The sequence below is a fragment of the Alligator mississippiensis genome, chromosome 10 (genome assembly GCF_030867095.1).
Source record: "Alligator mississippiensis isolate rAllMis1 chromosome 10, rAllMis1, whole genome shotgun sequence".
Taxonomy (NCBI): domain Eukaryota; kingdom Metazoa; phylum Chordata; order Crocodylia; family Alligatoridae; genus Alligator; species Alligator mississippiensis.
The window spans coordinates 40929248-40950710 of NC_081833.1; the positions used below are offsets into that span (position 1 = coordinate 40929248).

At 42.7% G+C, this 21463-nt stretch overlaps 1 protein-coding gene across 3 annotated transcripts in view; it reads right to left on the reverse strand.

The window, feature by feature from the left end:
• The window catches only part of WDR59 (WD repeat domain 59), a 75324-nt gene that overhangs the window by 8395 nt on the left and 45466 nt on the right, over positions 1-21463 (reverse strand). For all 3 annotated transcript variants that reach the window (XR_009455224.1, XM_006262196.4, XM_059713730.1), the window contains exons 17-21: positions 18952-19021; positions 16551-16704; positions 5219-5352; positions 3628-3709; positions 1327-1439 (exon numbers count right to left, since the gene is read on the reverse strand). Coding sequence is in view for 2 of the 3 variants with exons in the window: in XM_006262196.4 (XP_006262258.1) it covers positions 1327-1439; positions 3628-3709; positions 5219-5352; positions 16551-16704; positions 18952-19021 (553 nt within the window). In the remaining variant the exon portion in view is untranslated. The remainder of the gene's footprint in view (positions 1-1326; positions 1440-3627; positions 3710-5218; positions 5353-16550; positions 16705-18951; positions 19022-21463) is intronic.

Here is a 21463-nt window from a genome sequence, read left to right on the forward strand (position 1 = left end):
ATAGAGCCATTAGACTTGCTGGTTTATCAGTAAAAAAAATTGTGAAGTCACTTAGAAGCCTCCACATTCCATAGTCCTAGATCCTTTCCTAGGTTTGTGAGGCAGGGACTCCTGGAGTCTGAATGGGTACCTGAAATAAAAGTTTTATTTCTAAAGTGATTTTGTTTGTAGGGAAGTTTGGAGTGGATGGGAGGGAAGCCACCCCTTCCCTCCTCACAGACTTACCTGCTGGGCAGTGGCGGGAGAGGGGTAGATCTTGGGTTCCTTTTAAATTACAAAGGTGATCTCCAACTTAAAAAGGTTGGAGACCACTGATCTAACTGGTATCTACAGGCATTACCGTGGTATAAACAGCAAGAACTTTTCCCAGCCAACAGAGAAGCCCCAAAGCGTTTTCTACCTTCCTGCTAAAGGAAAGTGGTAGAGCAGCAGGCCTCTTATTAGGGATGAGGAAGAATTTTGAGTTAAGGTGTATATGGGTCCTCACCCTTTCTTTCCCTTCCTTTCATTGCCTAGGCCCAGGTAATGAGTTCTGGATTGCAAAAGCCACCCAAAAGGCACTGCTGTAAAGGTGGTACTGGTTTAAGAATGATGGAGGAATGGACAGTGCCTCTTTCTGACACCTGCCTCACATCAAGAAAGATCAAGGGCAGATACCAAGAGTTCAAGTAGCAAACTCTGCCAGATCAGTAAGCAAATCACATACAATTCTAAGCTTTGGAAGAGGTTACAATCAGCTCCCAACCCTCTGCCCGAACAGATTTTGATCATCGTCATGTTGTAAAAGGTAACAGAATGAATCAGGCCACGAATGGAGGGGACCAAATGAAAAATTTATGGATAACTGTAGACAGCATCAACTTGGAGCAGCAGTTAATTTGATTATGAATTCATTCTGCAACCAAACCAAGGTACTCAGTTGGGAAGGTAATGAAGGAAGCAACAAAACAGTTATTACTGTAGTGTCATCTCAGTGCTAATGAATAGAGAGTTCTTGATGCACCCATATCTTGAACCATACAATCTTATCACAGCAGCAAAGCTATCCTTAACCAAGGGGCAAGTGGAAACTTGGCAAGAACCCAGTAGCTATCTCCTAATTGCAGTAAGTAGATTTAAAGTTTCCCTTCTTTGTATTAAAAGGTGCATCTCAGTACTGAGATGAAGCCATGGGCATATACCTCATAAATCTCCTTTTTTAAAGCCACTGGAATTCTCAAAAGGTTCCTCATATCTAAGGCTGAAACAACATAGTGTTGCTTATAGCTACAAAAGGCCATGCCTTCAGACACTACTCCTGCTTTGTTTTGCATTTCAGAAACCTACAGAGACTCCAGCAGCTGACGTCCAAATGGATGTTGGGCCCAGGGCATCTCCAAATCTGGGTCAGGTTTTGGCCCAAGACGAAGATCGGTGGCTACTGTAGCCAGAGACCAAACCTATGAGAGAAGACAAACAGATCAAAATACAATTAGAAACAAAAATAATACAACGCTGATGGCTCTGAACCCATGCTGCCTGTTTTCTTAACAGGTACAACAGATTTACTAAAGATTAACAGGTTAAGCCACTATGGGCTTGGGACTTGTGTCTCAAAACAATAGATTAGTCAGACATATCAACCAACTGATTGCATCTTGGCTGAAAGAAAGCAGGGCTAACCATTGTGGAAGGAGTCCCATGCTCTTCCCAGTACACAGTTACCAGTGTAGAAACTGCCAAACTGGATCAGACTTGGAGTCCATCTAGTTCAGGGATGTCCAACTGACAGCCCGTGGGCTGCACAGGGCCCATGAGGGATTAATTCATGGCCCCTGGCTCCCATCAAGCCACCGCTCCCCTCAAGTCTTCCAGCTGCAGAAGCAGAGGGAGTCTCTGGGGTCCCTGTTCCTCCTCCAGCTTCTACTTTTTGGCCTTACACTAAAGGAGGTGAGGCAAGGCACAATGCAGTTCATGGTGTTGGGGCGCCCACCTGGTATGATGCAGCAGGGAGCCCGTGGCTAGGAAGAAGAGGGTGAGGCTTAGATCCCTGTGCAGTACAGTGAGGGGGGGTGGGGCATGCAGAATGTGCTCCCCCTCCCGAATGCTTAGAAGTCAAAAAGCTCTAGATTAAGCCACTGAGTTCAAAGTCTTACTGAGCCCCAAGGCCCATATGTCTGGTGTGGTTAAAAAGCATGCCCAATTTCTATAGCTGACAGTTCACAAGGGAAGTACATGGCTAGCATCACATGCGGCTGCTTTTGACTCCCTGGTCTTAACAATGAGCTATCCATTTACCATTGGGGGCAGTACTTGGTATGAGTCCAGAAGTGAGACTTCAAACCCATGTCTTCTGGTGCCATTACAGGACACTTAACTGCTTTGCCATAATGTGCCAGTAAGCTGTTAAGTAGGAAAGTTCATATTCTATGTTTTAGTGGATGTTTTCTGTCTATATAAAGGACAAATCCTATTGTGAAACAGATTAAGCATTTGGACCTGGGACATGTGGTGGCAGCATGTTCCACAAGATATTATATGTTTATACAAATCATATCTCAAGTGATCAGTGTGAAATATTATTGGACAGCTCTTGTTTTTTCATTACAACAGAGCATCAATAGGGTCATCCAATTTGCTATTTCTATATCCGTAGAATTTATTAATTTGTATACTTCTAACTATATCTTCTCAAATTTCTCTAAACTAGACAGTTCCAGTCCTTTCTGTCTTTTTTTCCCCAATGACACTCATTCTTGGTTTAGGTTAAACTGACAGCTAAGTTTTCTGCTTTATCTTTTTGAGATGGAGTGATAAGAACTTAACATAGTATTCAAAGCAAGTGGGAATTGCTGACAAGGAAAGGGAAGTCTGGTTTTAGAAGGACAGTGAGATCTAAAAACAAAGACAACCGCTGATGGGAAAAGAGACTGCTCAATATGCGAAGAAAAAGAAAGAGCAGGAAAATGAAAGCAACTCACTTTAAGCTGGAAGCCTGGAAAAGGAAGCGAAATAAAGACAGACAGGCCTGAGCTGAGGAGCAGAGACTATGAGAGGAAAATGAGAAGGTAGGACAATTCCTGTATTGTTATACAGCAGGTTTCATATGGAGTAGGGGAATTCCTGTTAATCTGTGCTCAGGTCTTCAAGCCTAAAATGTGGAGCAAGACACTCCTGTAATGCTGCAATACAGGGTGGAGTGGATAGGTTTAGACGTTGGAGAACATTATGGGAAAATAGCATAAACACAGACAAGATATGATAAAATCCTTCCAGTTAGCTTTTCTTTTGACATGCTGTTTAATCCTTCTTACATTTAATGTGAATCAGGAAACGTTTATTCTAGTGTGCATGCATTAAAGAAACACAAGCCTTCTCAGAACTCAAAATTTCTGTTTTCATATAGTTTCGTGACAAACTATGACTGGTACAGCTCTGCTTGACCCTTCAACTCTTCTCCTGCTCTCAACACAACTCCCTCCCCTCCCCCTGCACACCCAGGACACAGAAGTGACTTGTTACGCCAGTTATTTTGTTAATGGTGGTTCTCATCTGGGATGATGCTAAAATCAGAAAAGTTATGGAAGGATGCCTTGAGACAGAAAAAGGTTGAGAACTACTGCCCTAGACAAAGGGCAAACACAATACCTGTACAAGATCCCTACGTCCAATTGCTAGGGCTGAGGCTGCATTCTTCTGGCAGGTCTCCTGAATGTTATTCACATTCAGTCTGAAAAGGAAGAAGAGAGAATTCAGCTCTTATCAACATGGTACATACAATACCAGGGCTGGCTACTGCTCACAACCTGGACAGAATTTCCTAATTTCACTGCAAAGTCAGATTGATCAGCACATTCCCCTTCTGTCAGTATAATGTTACCAGTATGTCAACATGCTAAGATTTGATGCTGATCAGTTAATTGATTTTACCATTCAGTTTCCAGAGCAGCTTCTCTAAAGTTTGGTAGTCAACTATAGATTGGGGGGGAGGGGGAGGGAGCATCTCCAAAGCAGTAAAGCTGTTGCCAAGCAGCACAGAAACAGGCTGGCATTCAATGTGTTCCTGGGCAGGAGGCCATGTCACTATGACTAGGCTCTCTGCATCACTGAGGGGTTATTGAAAAGGTATGAAGATACTTGAAGAACATTTGGCTGCTTCCCTACTCACTGAAGTAGTTAGCAGCTCTATTACATGTCCAAGATTTTCTTTCTACTGTGCTATTCTTGTTGAGGAGTACTAGGAAGAAAGACAGCCAAGATATCACAAGTGAACAGGCAAATGGAACAGAAAGCAGGTCACCTAGGTAAGCCTCAGAGAAGAAAATTCTTGCAGGTTTTTTAAAGAGGATCTGCAGAGGAGAAAGAAAAGTAGGCCTATTCCTTTTTTTTTTTTTAGGTTCTTTATGATGGCTAAGAAGGAAAAAATAATTTGTGGTTTTCCAGACAGAGACGCATTAAAATAAACCAATCAATCAGACATTAGACATGACCTGTCTAGACTGAAAAACTACGTATGAATAAAAGGCAGTGTAATGACAGTATTACCAGAGGCAAGAAAGTGAAAGCTGAGCAACGAATTTCTAATCCATTTATTTTTAAATTTACTTTTGGACTTCAATGACTAATTAACACTTTGGGGAAATACCATGTTTGCTAAAAATTTAACTCCTTCACCTTTTTGGTTAAGGTGAGAATGCTCACACTACAAATACATGGACAACAATGTAAGGTTTTCAACAAAATCAGGCAGCCCTGAGATTTCTGATGTCAACAAATACACACAAGCCCAAAACAACTTTTCAGAGCTTTCATGAGACTGCATACTTGTTGAGATTTCTAGATCTGTTCCTTCATCATAAAGAAGCTAAAAGGATGCTGTGAAAACTGTCCATACTGATCATTTTTATTTCAAATGATGACATTCTCTAGTGGCCACATACAAAATCTTCAGCAATTATGGTTAGAACTGGTATTTAGACCTAAGCACCAATTATTCTGCCAGCTATTTGTCTGATGACATTTCACTTCCAGAAATTTGTAGAAAGCAAGTAAACACTTCTGGACAGACAGGAATACCACAGGAATATACACGGTAGAAGTAAAGAAGGGAGGATGAGGTGCTCAAAACCTTAAATAGAACAAGATGATGATTGACTTCAAAACTGCAGAATGCAGTAGTCACAATGAGGGCTACCTGAGTTTATGACTAGATGCACAGCTTTTTAGCCTGCCTACTCACATGTATAGCTCTCCTAGTGATTTATGCACAGGAAGCAGACAAGAGATGTCCTGGATGATGACTTTCCCAGCAGCTTTGATGGGTCGGTTGTTGGCATCTGTCCCTTCTCGTTTGCTTTTCCATCTCCTTGATTTCTGCAGATAGATGGCAACATGTCACTGGGGAGGAGGACAGGAGCTACACTGGGACAAGGAATGATGTATTAGCTTCAGGAATAACACAAGCAGCACCCAAGCCTGCCTTTCAGAAGGCTCTGTGTTCCCCACAAAAATTTTAATGATATGCCCAGGAGAACAATCACCTCCATCTGTAGGAAGTAAATAGCAAGTCAAGGCAACAAGCTCAAGGTCAAACTCACCTAGAAGGGAATCTGCAAGCATCTGGTGTCTAGAAAGCCAGTACAACCCACAGAAGGTTTGGCAGAAGGACCATTCATTTCTTTGTAATGGTTATGGGTCCAGTCCAAGGAACCCTCTGCACAAAGGACAACCATTGGCTTTTGTAGGAACCTTGGTTGTGGGAGGAGGTCCCCATTTGCTACTAACCACAGACTGGAGTGCCAGGGAGTCTGACATGCCCATACTTTCTCTTTTGGCCAGGTCTGCATTGCTTTAGACATTACAGGCAAAACAGAGCTCCAAAGGCCTCAACAATGGTTTTAGCAGGGATATGAAGAATTCCAGCTATTTTTAAAAGGGGTTGGTCTAATAAAAGATATCAAATTCACCCAAGAAACCTTGTCTAGCTATTTTTAAAGACATTTAAGGTGAGGCTTTCAAAAAGCACCTCAGAACATATGCCCTACTAAGTGTCAGCAAGACTTGTGCTGAAAAATCCCACTTCTAGTTTGTTTGCTTGTATCCTTGTTGCATTATGGTCAGGTGTGCTGAGCCTTTATGTCAATGGCCATAAGCACTGGGCACTTCTGGTAATCTGGCTAACCTGGACCTAATTCCACTCAGTCACATATGTGCAAATCTCAGTCCATCAGGGCAGAATTTAGGGTGTTAAACAGCTTTCTTTACACCTAAATATATACATTTTAAATCTCTGACTCTGAACAGGATTATGTTGTCAGGTATGGGCCAGCATCTGCTCAGAGAAGCCTCCCCCTCATTCCAGGAGTTCCTTCACAGTTGCTCTCTGAGACTAAACAACACACACAGGATGGGCCAAGCCCTGCTCTCATTGGAGTCAACAGAAAACTCACACAACTTCATTGGGAGCAGGCTTGGATCTTTCTTGAGGATATCCAGATAAGTATCAACATTATTTGTTAACATGTATGGAAAGGGGAGACAGAGAAGGTGGTATGCACTACAGCATACTACTAAAAAGTAAACTGGCAAGCAGTTTTTGAAAAGCCTGCAGGCTTCCCCACTCTGTTCTCCCCACCAATACTGTCAGTTGTACTGTCAGTTCTTTCCATTTGTGTTATAAAACGAACAGAAGTTTGTACCCAGCTTTAAAGACGTGGAGCTATAATCTCAGCAGGTATCACACCAATGATTTCAGTGGGGAATGCCAACACAGCTTGTGACCTGTGAAAAAGGGCTGTGCTAAGCTTTGGTCCCTGATCAGATTTGGCAGAGATTTGGCAGCCAAGTCTCCGGGAGGGGGGGGGGCGGCAGCGGCACCTGGGGTCCCCTCGCAGCCGATCACTGAGCTGGGAGGGACACAGAGGGACCCATGTGCACTCCCTGGTGGACCCGGAAGTGGACTGGAAATACTTCTGGTCCACTTCTGGGTTCGCCACCAAGCATGCAGGCTCCCCCCAGCTCCTGTGGGATGCTCCATCTGCCCCAGCATTGCAGTGTTCATGAGCTGCGCCTGGTACCTCGAGGTATGTGGAAAGAAAACCCATGTAAAGCTGTGTCTATGGCTGAATTGCTGATTCTCCAAATCAGCATTGAACCTTCAGATTCAACCGAATCGAATCGGGGACAGTGACCTGAATCAGCGAATCGAATCACTGTCCCTAACTCAGGCTGAATCCAAATCTAATATGGCCCATGTTGCACACCCCTACTGTGAAAGTAACATACCCCCTACTGGCTAACATAGGACAGGATTTGGTCTCATCTGCACTCAAACAGATGGAGAGTATTCCCAAGTTCCCTTAAAATATACACACTACCACTCTCTTACAGAGGGCAGATTTGAACTCTTGCTGTTTTTTTGTTTGGGCTAAAATCAGACAGCCTCCTGACAGGCATTTGAAGACTTAGAACATGGACAAGACACGTTTGCCACAAAATATATCAGGCACTTATTTTTGATGATGATGATGGTGACGATGGAAAGTGAAGTTCCACGAATGAACTGTTTGCACCACTAGGCATTAGTACGTCACCAAATGATATAAAGAAGAAATGCACTATTCTAGAGCCCTTCAGAACTTGAACTCAAATAAAGTCTTCTCACTTTCCCTGCACTAGTGCTCTCTACCTAACAGCATAATTTGGACCAGAATTCTTCACTGCCACAGCTGCACTAGTAAGACTCAGTGACCTGGTAGTTCAAAAAAACACCACTTGCCTATATGGCAGTTCCTATGACAGCTACTTCTTATGAAGCCCATACCAGTGGAGACCACATAGTCACATTTTCATGGTATGGACCAGTGCTTCTCAACCTCATTAGGCTCAAGGCACCCCTTGGAAAATGCCAGCTCTTAAGTTTTCATTCATTTTTTTTTTTTTTTTTTTACTACAGAAAAACAGAACAATTCTTCTGTTGCAAAGAACTCAAGATGACAACAACAGGTCAGAATTTCTAACACTATGGATTCCTATTTGAAATCTCTGGGGTTTATCTTGTGAATCATGTTTGTAAGCTTAACAATGTTAACATTGCATGGCACCCTACAGCAGTCTTGAAAGGATCTCAAGGCACCCCAGAGTGCCACAGCACCCTGGATGAGAATCACTGGTACAGACAAAAGTGAAAGTCTCATTGGTTTGCCTTAGTTAGCCAATTTCAGTAAGTGATTGGAAAGAAAGTTAATGATGCAGGAAGGAGGAGGAGGAGATGTCAGCTTTGGCATGGAAGCACAGAAGCAAAGGTATTGGGGTCTTAGAAGGTGCTGGTCCACACTGGTCCTAACAATTTCTAGTAAATTGCTGGAAACTTGGCTGGGCCAAGTTTGTGTATGTTTAGTGAAGATCTATCCAAGGTGAAAAAAAGATTCCCACATTTAGATCTGTTGCTTTATATGGATTTGAAAAAAGGACATACTAGATTATACTCTCCTTTTGCTCAAACTATTTTCCAGGGAGAATTTTTAAGATTCTACTCAGGTCCATAGCACTAGGGAGGAATAGAGCATATGCTTTTTTGGTGGGGAATGGGAAGGGGGCACTCTTGCATAGATTGATTCAATCCTCTGTGTACAACAGACTTGTCAATGGTGCCTCAGATATAGAGAGGCAGGGAATATAAGAAGTGAAGCTAAAACCTTAATGAATAGTCCCAGCCTAAACTAGCTTCATTCAAGCTGAAGGTGGAAAATTTAGGTCTCTCAACGTCCTGCCATTTCTAGCTCTGATTTTTCTGATCTAAGCCAGTAGAAACTGCCTCTACCCAGCTGATTGAAGGAGTCTGAGAAGAGAGCCAGGAGACAAAGAAAATAGCCACACTGAAAGCAAATTGAGGCGTAACACTTTCTTTGGGCATCAGAACAGAAACAAGATTATTTATGACAATCATAGGGTGGAAAGTGGCAGCAAGGAATAGCACCAAATAATGACTAAAACAGTCAACCTGCACCTACACCATCAAGCTCAAGGGTGTTGCAATCTGAGGTGATAATGATGGCGGTAAATGGGTTATATGTAGAAACAGACAGCCCAAGAATAATCCACCGAATGCTTTGCAGCAACCATCACTATCAGTGCATAATCAATAGAGCAGGTTACAAAACACCACATGCTCAGCCTGGTTGGAATGGGTCCTCACAACAGTTGAATGTACATCCCGTCAACAGATAAGCTTTTTAGGTGGCATCATGATCTTCACAGAGCCGTTTTCGTAGGGTTGTGGGATAGATTTGGGGATTTAGGATTTAAACCATTTGTAATGAAGATGAGGGGTACAAAACCAGGAATGCAGACTTAAATAACAAGGAGCAAGTTGCACTGGATTTTGGTAGGACTTCATTTAAAAATTAAAATTTAACTTTAGGTCTAAGCTACTTCTAATGAAGTTAACAGTGGGGAGTAGGATGGTAGCTGATGTGTTCTTTCTTGCCATAAAGAACAAACTGCAGCGATTAACTCCCATTACAAGTGTAGAAAACAAACCTGACCTGACAATGCAGCAAGGAGTTTTTAAAAAAAATTTCTCTTAAACAACCAATCCCCCTCTACACCCCCCCAAAAAAAACCCCCAAACCCCTACTTGCTATTTAAAATGTTTCCCACGGGCACCAGTACCAGCTGCTTCTAAGGAAGGAGCAAGAAATCCCACATGGGCAATTATGGAATAACTTGTTTATTGGAGAACCTCATAGCTCCTGTCAATTAGTAACGGCTCATGTCATGAAGCCTGAGGGTTTCTAAGCAAACTCCTCATTAGTTTAATTACCTAAATGAGCATCTAAGTCTTCTTTGACTCTTACAAAGCTTTTGGTCCAAGACTCCCCCCAAAGTACTTTAGGTACCCAACTCACAGATTGATGGGAGGTTAGCACATAATACCTTTATGTATCTGGGCCTTGGTCTTGATATGTAGTGGTGAGAATGATAATTATGCAGTGCTTAAAATTACGCCTTTGATTTGGTCCTCCCATTTGTTCACTCTGCTCTACTGGGTGTTTTCCTGCTCCTTATTATGATTTTGAATCTCAAGTGTGTTTACCCGCACTGACAGTCCTCCTCCCTCTGCTTTACCTGCTGCAGGCTAGGGTGCTTTTGCCATGCCTTGTACTTGTGTGACAGGGTTGTTTGTTGTTTAAGGAGCTCTAGGAATAGGTTAGACAAGGACTTGTGTGAGATGGTTTAGATCGGGATGTTCCTGCCTCAAACAGGGGCTTGGACTGGATGACCTCCAGAGGTTCCTTCTAGCCCTACTTTTTTATGATTCTATGAAAAGAAGCAAGTAGCAGTGCCCTATTTACTTCCCCCTGCCCCCAACTTATGGTTTTGTAATTTTCTCAGGCCCCTTCATTATTTTCCCTTTAAATCTGGACAGTTCCATGTTTTCTGCTTCTTTTGACATGGAATTCTCCCCCCAGCTATATATATTTTAGCTGTCAGTATACCAAATCCTTCTATTTGTGCTATATTTCCTTGAGGCAGACTGATCAGAACTGAATGGTATATTCCAGATGAGAATACTGATTTATTTAATGTCTTTATGGCATTTACTGTATTATTTTCCAACTTCTTAATGCACTGATATTCAGATTGCTACACACTGAGAAGCAGTTTCCACAAAGTTGTCCCTAGTGATGGAACTGTTATTTAGTGAGGTTTACTGTTTTGTACTTCCCAGGGTAAACCCTAGTGCCTTTTTAAAGATATTGCTGGAATGCAATAACTCTACTTAATTAAAATCAGGGGCTAGCATAGATAAGGAAACAGGATGTTAAGAAGTCCTCTGGCTTTGTACTGAAATGTTACAGAAGACTAGTCCTCATACAGGACTAAAGAGGAGGTAATATTTTGGTACTGACAAATTTGGGCTGATACCGGATATCACAACAATCAGGTGAAGAAAGGCAAAATTTAGGAGACGTGGGCTGGATGAACAGAAGTTTGCTAAAGTAAATTTTGCAGGAACTGATGCCAGTGGCAAGTGTGGTTTGACGCCAGACAACATGCAGCATGGTGAACTTCTCAGAGCTGTGCAAAAACAGGGAGGAAGACTCAGCATACAGCCTTGGTGTACGGTATGTGTTACTCGCTGTAATGCAGTCCTTTGCAGCATATGAAAAAAAAAAAACAGTTGATTTTAATGAGATGAAAGACTTCCTCTAGGATCATTTTTCAATTTAAAATGAACTGTTCTTCCACAGTTTACAGAAAATTCTGTACAATCCAAGTGCTTTGCTACTTTTATCAGTCTGGTCTCGCTTCTTTTCTCTTTTTAATCTCCATGCTTCACAGTAATATACCTACAGCTGTACACTGATTCTCTCATTGGACTGAGTGCCCTGGGATTTGACAGTGTCCTTCATACATGTCACCCTTCCAAGCTGCATTGCTGCTCCTTTGCCAGCAAGTGACCTGTGAAAGCACACAGCCTGACTGGCCAGTCCTTGGAATGAACTACAGTAACTGCACAGACATACAACAGGAGATCCCAGGAAAAAAAGTGTTACTCATACCCAACATGAAAGAAGGTGCATAGGTATTACTTCAAACTCCTCAACTGTGTAGATTGATCAATCAATTAACACAATCAATTAAACTTCCCTACCCTGTCCTTAGCCTTCCTAATTGCTTCCTCTACTCTGTGGAAGTTACCCTATTCTATGATGTCCTTAGTCTTAGACCTCACTCAACCCCCTTTTCTTAATCAATAGGCCAGATAGGATAAAGCCATGCTTATACTCTGGAGACCTAGAATTTGAATATATGCAACTTTACTGTGGGGTCCTGTCCCTTGTATGGAACCTTTTAGGTCCAGTGCAGAGTGCATCTCCCCCATCTCTGATCTACTCTACCCTTCCTGGCACTAGTTAAAAATAAATAAATAAATAAATAAAATCAAATCAATCTGTTACTCTGGTTACTCAAAGTTAGGCAAGTGGTGCGTTATTCTTGGGCCTTTGGGCAGAAGACAGGGTTAAGTTAAGGAGAACATTAGCACAGCACACAGTACCGGGAAGTCGTTAATTGCTTGTATAGACCAACGTCGTCGGGCAGAGCGAGGAGACATCTGCGTGTGAAAACGTTATACCCAGGAGGAGAAGGAAAGACAGACACCGAGAAAATTAAAAGAAAAAGAAAAGAATAAATAAAATGAAAGAGTGCCCTGAAAAGGATGGAGCAAGGGATATTGCTCCTCATAATTTGTTCCCCAATGGTACTTACCAGAGAATAATTTCCCCACTCCCCATCCCCTCTCCCTCCATACACAACCTTATTAAAATCAGCCATTTGAAGTTAGCATGAGTTACTGCAGGGTGCCCTTCATTAGCCTGTGTAGGACCTTAGCGTTCACAAGCATTAATTAAATTAAGCTTCCCATGTAGACTAGAGAAGTATTATAAAAAACAGGCACAAAAATGAAGCAACTTGCCCAAAAAATTACAGAGAGAGTCAGTGGCAAAGCTGAGGATAGAACCAAGGTTTCCCAAACCCTAGTCCCATGCTCTTACAGTGTTTTCCTTTTTCGGTGCCTGAAGCAAGGTTCTGAGCCCTACATTAATCATGTGGCATTTATTTTAACTAATATCTGCCATGGCATCCACAATGCTGAGCCAGATCTTGGGAGGCCTAAGTAAAGAACAAGCATGGATGCTGAGGGGGAGACTTTCCTATGTGCAATGTCCCAGTGATCCACTGGTCCATGCAGACACAATGAGAAGGCTATTGGGAACGTGGCCCACAGAGGATTTTTCAGAACAAAAAGGGATGATGAACCCATTGCTGTAGAAAGCCCATGAAGTTCTTCCCCTGTCTGTACCATACCAAAGATGTGCACTGTTGAGTAGCAGGGCTGCTACTGGCCATCAGCCTCATTCTTCGCAGCACATTTGCAGTGAGGGAATCCAGTGGCATGCCCTCCACTCAGCTGATCAGTGTTGAACAATTTTCTTGTTTCCCAGGCCTCCTTCAGGTATGAAGCATGTTGCAGTAAAAGCTTCAGTGATTTCAACTTGGTACAACTGTTTACTTCATTTTTATATTAAGATCCCAAATATTAGGGTATCATGATCAGGCTCAAAAGACTATTTTACTTTCAGTCAAACAAGTGATCCAATTATATGAATTGCAACTGAATGTTTTGAGAAAAAAAAAATGAAGAACTGAAATTGTATGTTATCTGCGGTATGTGCTGAACTATTCAGTCCCTCTTGAGACTACCAAATTCCACAGCTTCTCAGTGTGGTCTTTCTTGGGCTCAGCAGGGCTGGTTTGTGGAAGGGAAATAAATTAGGAGTGCTTGGAAGAAAAAGAGGAAAGGAATGGCTAGTGTATTAGAAGTTTGTTGAAAGTGACCTGTATGAGGCTGTGCAATAACCTAAGTGGGATGGTGGAGGCCTATTTAATGCTGAAGTGGAAGAGAGGCCCCCATATCAGTCCAGAAAGAACAGGCCTACCTCAGATACAACTGCTGCAGGTTCTAAGAGGTGGTGCAGATCAAATACAATAAGATTCATTTCCCCTCTACAGCTATAATTTGGCCTTCCTTTCTGCATTCAAGTTAGGTAAGTGCCAAGTTCACTGACTTGTGCCATTTCAGTCAAAACAAAACCATGAAAAAGTGTTTAACAGCTTGTGTCCAGTAGCTTTAAAAAGTAAACTGAATACTTTCCAAATGCATACATAAAGCATAGGTTTTTTTGAAGCAAAAAAAAAATCAAAAAAAATAAATCACAGATTTGGACTCAAAAGAATCACTTTAAGCTCTTCAAACACTCTTTCAGCATGTTTGCATAGCACTCAGGTGCCTTAGTCAGGACCAGGACTCCATCATGGTGGGTGCTATCATGAAAAGAAACAAACAACAGAAAGACAGAACACTGACAAGATTATTTCTGGGACCCTACTGGCTAATGGAACTACCATTAGATACATAGCCTTCTTGTTCTTGACTGTTATTCTCTAAAGCAGGGTTATCCAACTGGTGGCCCTTGGACTCCCCCTACTGTTCTTCTGCTCCTGCCAAAGTTTCCAGGCTTCCCCTCCCTCCTCTTCCTCCAGCTTGCGCTTCATGCCCCTGCCCTGCAGCACAGCAGGGAGGTGCAGCATGGCATGGTAGTGTGGGAGAAAGAGGGGCCACACACCAGCTGCAGTGCCTGGCCTCTTAGAAACTGAACAGCCTTGCTCTAGGAAGTCATATTTATAGGGGTAATGTGGATTGGAGGGGTGTGTATATTAGTGTGCAGAACACATTTCCTTTTTTGAATTTCTAAAAGACCTCAGGAAATCAGTGGTTCAGCTGCTCTTACAGTAACACTAAAAAAAGCTATATCTGACCTGAAGTGAACAGATATCTTTGTTTGCAATCTGATAGTGAGTGTTGTGGTGAAGACTGCAGAACAGATGAGTTTAAAAAACACCTGGCTGATCTTTGGGAACACTCAATTTTGGGCTTAAGTTTGACATGTTTGTTCTCTACCAGAAGTGGATTTTATGTCTGCATTAAAATCAGAAAAATAAAGCTCCAGAACCAGGGGCTGACAGTATTCAAATTTTAACTTTAAAATCTTGGAAATTAAATGACAAAAACATTAGTATTAATACGACATAAAGGAAGTCAGATCAGACTCTTAGAAGTCAGAAAACCTCTCACTATGCCACTGCTGCCTGGAGATACAGATAGTTTCTACTCTTTCAGCTGCAGAAACATTGTGCTATTTGGATGGCAGGACCCCATCTTGCTATACTTTAGAGTAAGTAACCAGACAGGAGAAGCCTCCAGGCTTAGATAAGGGAATGATAGATTCCAACAGACATGGCCCATACACATGCTTTATTCTGTAGAGTCTGACCCCCCAACAAAATCTTGTCACCACTGATACATGGACTATGGGAGGCAAGTCAAATGAAACAGCACTAAGATGCTTACATGAATATTTTTAGACATGCATGTCATCTTAAAAAGTTGTGTATCAGGGACAAGCACACTGCAGAGGACAGAAGCTGTTCTTTAAATAAACTTATGAAGACTGAATAGGCTGTAACACTAATATTGGGCAGCAACATTTTAGAGGTCATCAAAAGAAAATTTGGATGGAGTAAGAGCAAAGACAACAACTCTGTAAGACAGTCTTTCGGGGTCTATATTCAGGAATAGCTCAAGATGTGAGCAGAAGTGACAGGTTTTATCAAGGCTCAGCATGTCTGACAAATCTGCTGACTGCCTTGTACCAGCTGAGCAGGAGACAGGACTGATGGGATAGTTACTGACATTCCCTTGATAAGGAAAAAAATGTTTAAAAAACAAAAACCAAACAAACCCCCAAAAACCCACACACCATTACTGATAACATCAGTTCCTCTGTAACTGCCCTGCAAGGAGTAGGAGTTCAGGAGTCTAATTCCCCATACCAACACTAAGGAAATCCCAGGCTCTAATGCAACATACAACAATGAGCTCTTGGCCCTGCTTTAGAAGGCTGGGAAGTCATCTGCTGTTGGAACCAAAACACCAGAGCTGAACCCAGGCATTGGATAGTTTACAATGAAATCCTGGAATTTTAAAGGCATTTGACAATAAGCCAGCACAGTTCTGAGCAGGTCAGTTCATCTTTAAAAAAGGCTGTAAGATAGGTTACATGTATAGTATACACAAGAAACCCCTGTGTCCTCCACCAAAACACTGTTTTGGAACTACATGCAGTCTTAGTCAATCATAGCTATTTATTTCAACTTCCAGTAGAGCAATATACAAAGACGACTGGTTTGCTTTTCCTGCTCACTCTTACTCACCCAAGAGGAAAAGAACTAAAAACTAAATATAACCCTATCCCCAAAAGTCTTGCTAGACGAGGGCTAGGTAACTGCCATGTTAGCAGATGCTGCAGTTAAAATATAGCTACTTTGGCTGACAGCTCTTTGGGGCAGGGATTGTCTTATCATGGTTTAAACACAGTTGCACAAAAAGGCTCCAAACCCTGATGGGGATATTTAGTTGCTGCTGCAACAGAAACATCAGTTAGAAACAGAGGCATTTGACCTTGGAGAGTTCCTCAAGCGGCAGCTGAGGAAGGTCCAATTTGCACTTGAGTACATCATGGAAAGCTAAGCACATGCAGAAGACCTCATTCAGGAGGGCTCTAGTGTTGCCTAGATTTGTATTTAGTCTGAAATTGCAGCCTTCACAAGAGCTATTGGTAGCAGCTCTGTGCACTGCCTCCAACAGCAGTGTTTAACAGCACAAGTACCTGCATTAAACTTATCTACTGAAATGAGTTGGAGTCATACACAAAAACTCTGATGGTAAGGTTAAAGGACACAAAAATAACTGGGCCAAAACAGAGGGGATACAGAGAAACAACTCAAAAGCTAAAACTAAGGGGGTGTTCCTTCAGAGCTGTTTATAAGGCCACAATGAAGAAGCTTCTCTATCATAAGCAACGATGCTAACAGGCTATGGAGAAGAAATGCGAGTTGTTCAAGGCAAGTTATTAGGAAAGGCATTTTGGTCTGATATTTACCCTCTCCTTGTAGTAGAAAGAACTGATGGAGACCTGCTCCTTCTCGCTGCGAGTAGGACTCCCACTGTACAAACGCAGATTGCCTGGAGTCTCTGTACGAATCTTCATTGGTGTGATCAGCCCACTGTGATAGGCTGATAAAGCAGACAGAGATCTAGAAACAAGGGAACAAGCTTTTAAAAGCCTCACACACAGAAAAACCCCACAGAATCAAAGGATTGGAAGGGACCCAAGGGTCTAGTCCAATCCTCTGTTCGTAAAGCATCCCAGGTGATACTTTTCCAGCCTCTGCTTGAAATCCTCCAATGAAAGAGATTCCACAACTTCCCTGGGCACATTGCTCCACTAACCTACTATTCTTATCATCAAGAAGGTTTTGAGATTTCATCTAGATCTGCTTTGCTGCATTTTAAACCCACAGCTATGTGTCTTGCCCTTGTGGCAAGGAGACAGGTTGTTCCTTTTCTTCTTTATGGCAGCTTTTCAAATATTTGAAAATGCTATCATGTCTCTTCTTAACCTTCTTTTCTGCAAATTAAGCATGCCTTGCTCTCTCAACCTACCCTCCTACAGCTTGCCTTCCAATCCCCTATTGTCTTCATTGATTACTTTTAGAAAATGATGAGCCTAGAACTGGATAAAGGACTCCAGCTAAGACTTAATTAATGCTGAGCAGAGTTGTACTATTGTAAGAAAAAACAGAAAAGTGCCTTATTACTGCATTCAAGTCATTAAAAATAAGTTAAAAACAGCAGAACTCTGTGGAGCCCCATTTGAGCCTTTCTGCTAGTCTCGCACATTAATGCATTTATACTTACTTTTTGCTTGAGGTTTTTCAACCAATTATATACCTACCCAATAGTAATTCTAGTTAGCCAACATTTCTCCAGTTTACTTTTAAAAACTATAATGTGGGATTGTATCAAGTCTTACTCAAAATCCAAGCATATTATGCCCATTCTATTCTCTTCACCCACTGAACTAGTTACCCTCTCAAAGAAGTCAATTCATGTTGACTGCTAGTGATCTCGAGGAAACCTGATTTTCTCCAATAAAAAAAATAAAAATCCAACATTTACTGGTTTAAATAATACAAAAACCCCAAACACCCCCAAATCCACATTTTTCCATGAACACACACATACATGTGTGCATATACACACATACATATATATACACACATACATACTATATAGTGACATTTCATTTTAATCATGAAAGTGTGGATTTTGTTGTTTGTTTTTTTAAATCAGAAAAAGTTGGATATATAGTGGGAGCGCATGTGTATATTTAAAAAAAAAATATATAGTGGGCATGTGTTTGTACATGTATGTACACATATACATACATAGTGTCGTTTTGTTTTAAATCACAGAAAAATGAGGGTTTTGGGGTTTTTATTTATTTATTTATTTTTTAATATCAGAAAATGTTGGATTTTTTTTTAATTAGAGAAAACCAAGATCCCTGGTGATCTCCGCTTCCTCCTCCAGGTGTATACAAATAGATTGTTTTATATTTGCTCCAGTAACTTCCCAGGCATTGAAGTCAAGCTGACTCATCTATTAATTCCCTGCTTCCTCTTTTTTATCTCCTTAAAGCTGGGCGCTATGTTTGCTTGTCTCTAGTCTTCTGAGACATCACCTGTCACCCATGACTTCACAAATATTATTGCTAGCGGCATTTCTTGAGTCAGTTCCTTTACCATCCTGCCATATATTTTGTCAGGTCCTGCCAACTTGAATTCATTCAATCTCAAAAAATCTCTGATGTGCTCTTTAGTTATTATGATCAACAGCTCTTCTTTGTCTATAATTGTGTCTAGTCACAATATATTTTGTTGGAAAGTAGCTATTGAGTAGGCCTGCCCTCCTTGCATCATCCATTAATACAGAGGTGGGCAATTATTTTCACTGGAGGGCCATTTGATGACTTTTGGTGACATGTCGAGGGTCACACACAAAATCTGTTAAAATGATATCTTCTATAAAATTATAGATAAAAAAAGAGATCCTTCAATCTCTCTGTGCATGGGACATTACCAACTTTTCTTCCAGTTGGTTGAAATATCTTTACCAAAATAAGGACAATGGATTTCAGTAATTCTCATGCCTTCCTACTTGCCAAATGGTTGGTCATGCTTTGGGGCTTGACAGCTAAACTAACCTGGCACTGCTCTTATCTTTAGAATATAAGAAAGCTCAGAAGAAACAAGAAACCTGCTTCTCTGTGGTGCTTACAACTCAGGAGACTGAAGCACTAGGGTAAAAGACCTACTGACAGTTCCTGGTCTGGGCTTAGCACCTAGCATCCTACCACCTGCTAATCCTTTAGCACTAATGAAGGCATGGTGGTGGTGGTATTATTAGATAAGCTCAACTTCAATATTTTTCATGCTTACCTGGGAGTGGGCTCCGTTGGAGAAACTGCCCGGTGCATTGTCATGGGTCTTGTGAAATATACTAGGTAACCTGTAGGTGAGACAACACACAGACACAAATTGTAATTCAGTGAAGACAGGATCTGACTGTGCATAATTTCAGCTGCCTTAAGTGGTAATTTTCAGAGTGAAATGTGTAGATTTAAGGCACAAACTTTACAAGTATTGACAAGAGGCATATGGCTGGGTACCTGCCCATTATCCTGACCACACTGTCCCCTTACTGTCACTCAGCACCACCACCTAGTCCCATATCCTCAAGATAAATCCACTCCTGTCAGATCCATACTTAGTTATTATTAAATTCATTATGTATTAGAGTCAGCTTTTCAAAACTGGCTCCAAGGTGTTGGGCTGGGAGAAAATCTTTGAGTACTTGCGAATTACAGCAGCTACCACAGACATAAGGGTGGCATAAATACAGACAGAGAAAATCTACTGTAACTGTTCAGAGATTTTCAGCTCTTTAAGATAACAGTCAAAAACCACTTGAGACCTATTCCTAGCACCCTGCACATGACTGACTGAGAACTGATATATGCAAACTGTAACATGGATAAGTCACAAGCTCAAAACCCCTTTGTTAGCACCCTTTAACAGTCTTCTGCAGCCCAGGGTGACATGTCGGTGTGCACGGCAGGGGTGGGCAAAATACGGCCCATGGGCCAGATTCAGCCCGCGAGGCCATTCTATCCAGCCCGCAGGGCCCCTAAAAATTTTGAAAATTAATATTGACTTGTCCTTGGTTCCTGTCAAAAGTGACAGGAACCAGGGGCAGTAGGACCTAGGGGAAGCTTGGCAGGCTCCCGCAACAGCAGGGCCCCCCCCCCCCCCAGCCAGAAGCCCCAGGAGGAGCTTCTGGTCTGGGACCATGTGGCTGCCCTGGTGGCACCAGAACTTCAGGTACGGGGGGGGGGGAACCGGGGCAGGGAAGGAGCCCAGGGAAAAGCTGAGCATGGGGAAAAGCAGCCCCTTGCCCGCGCTCCCTGCTGCAGCCACTCGCAGATATATAGCTCACTGTAATGTTGAAGCATGTCAACCAGCTACTAAGCTGACAGTTTGCGCTGGGTTATTCTTTGATACTTCTTTATCCTGTACCCTTCCCCAAGCCTACCCTCTTTAACCAATAAAGCTCTCCACTATAACAAGTGCAGTGGACTTGCTGGGAGAGGGATTGGGCACACCTTTTCTAGTCCCTATGCTCAGCTGGCTAAGGGAAGCTACTTCCTATGATTCAGGCTTACGTTAGCACCTCAAGTTCTTGCAGTGGGTCAAGCACCCTCAAGGTCTACCAGGCCCGTGTATCCCCAGGGGGAACAGGACCCGGAAAAACTCCAGACCCCTGGGTGGCAGCAGTGGTTACCCCAAGCTTGTATTTTCAAGAAGGGGAGGAAGGAGGACCCGGGCAACTATAGGCCAGTCAGTCTCACCTCCATCCTCGGCAAAATCTTTGAAAAAATTATCAAGACTCACATTTGCGAGAGCCCGGCAGGACAAATTATACTGAGGGGAAACCAGCACGGGTTCATAGCAGGCAGATCATGCCTGACTAATCTGGTCTCTTTTTATGACCAGGTTATGAAACGCCTGGACACAGGAGGAGGGGTGGATGTCGTGTACTTAGACTTCAGGAAGGCCTTCGATACGGTATCCCACCCCATACTGGTGAACAAGTTAAGAGGCTGTGACTTGGATGACTACACAGTCCGGTGGGTGGCGAATTGGCTAGAGGGTCGCACCCAGAGTCGTGGTGGATGGGTCGGTTTCGACCTGGAAGGGTGTGGGCAGTGGGGTCCTGTAGGGCTCGGTCCTTGGACCGATACTCTTTAATGTCTTCATCAGTGACTTGGACGAGGGAGTGAAATGTACTCTGTCCAAGTTTGCAGATGACACAAAGCTATGGGGAGAAGTGGACATGCCGGAGGGCAGGGAACAGCTGCAAGCAGACCTGGACAGGTTGGACAAGTGGGCAGAAAACAACAGAATGCAGTTCAACAAGGAGAAATGCAAAGTGCTGCACCTAGGGAGGAAAAATGTCCAGCACACCTACAGCCTAGGGAATGACCTGCTGGGTGGCACGGAAGTGGAAAGGGACCTTGGAGTCCTAGTGGACTCCAAGATGAACATGAGTCGGCAGTGTGACGAAGCCATCAGAAAAGCCAACGGCACTTTATCGTGCATCAGCAGATGCACGACGAATAGATCCAAGGAGGTGATACTTCCCCTCTATCAGGCGCTGGTCAGACCGCAGTTGGAGTACTGCGTGCAATTCTGGGCACCGCACTTCAAGAGGGATGCGGATAACCTGAAGAGAGTCCAGAGAAGGGCCACTCGTATGGTTATGGGCTTGCAGACCAAGCCCTACGAGGAGAGACTAGAGAAACTGGACCTTTTCAGCCTCCGCAAGAGAATGTTGAGAAGCAACCTTGTGGCTGCCTATATGTTCATCACGGGGGCACAGAAGGGAATTGGT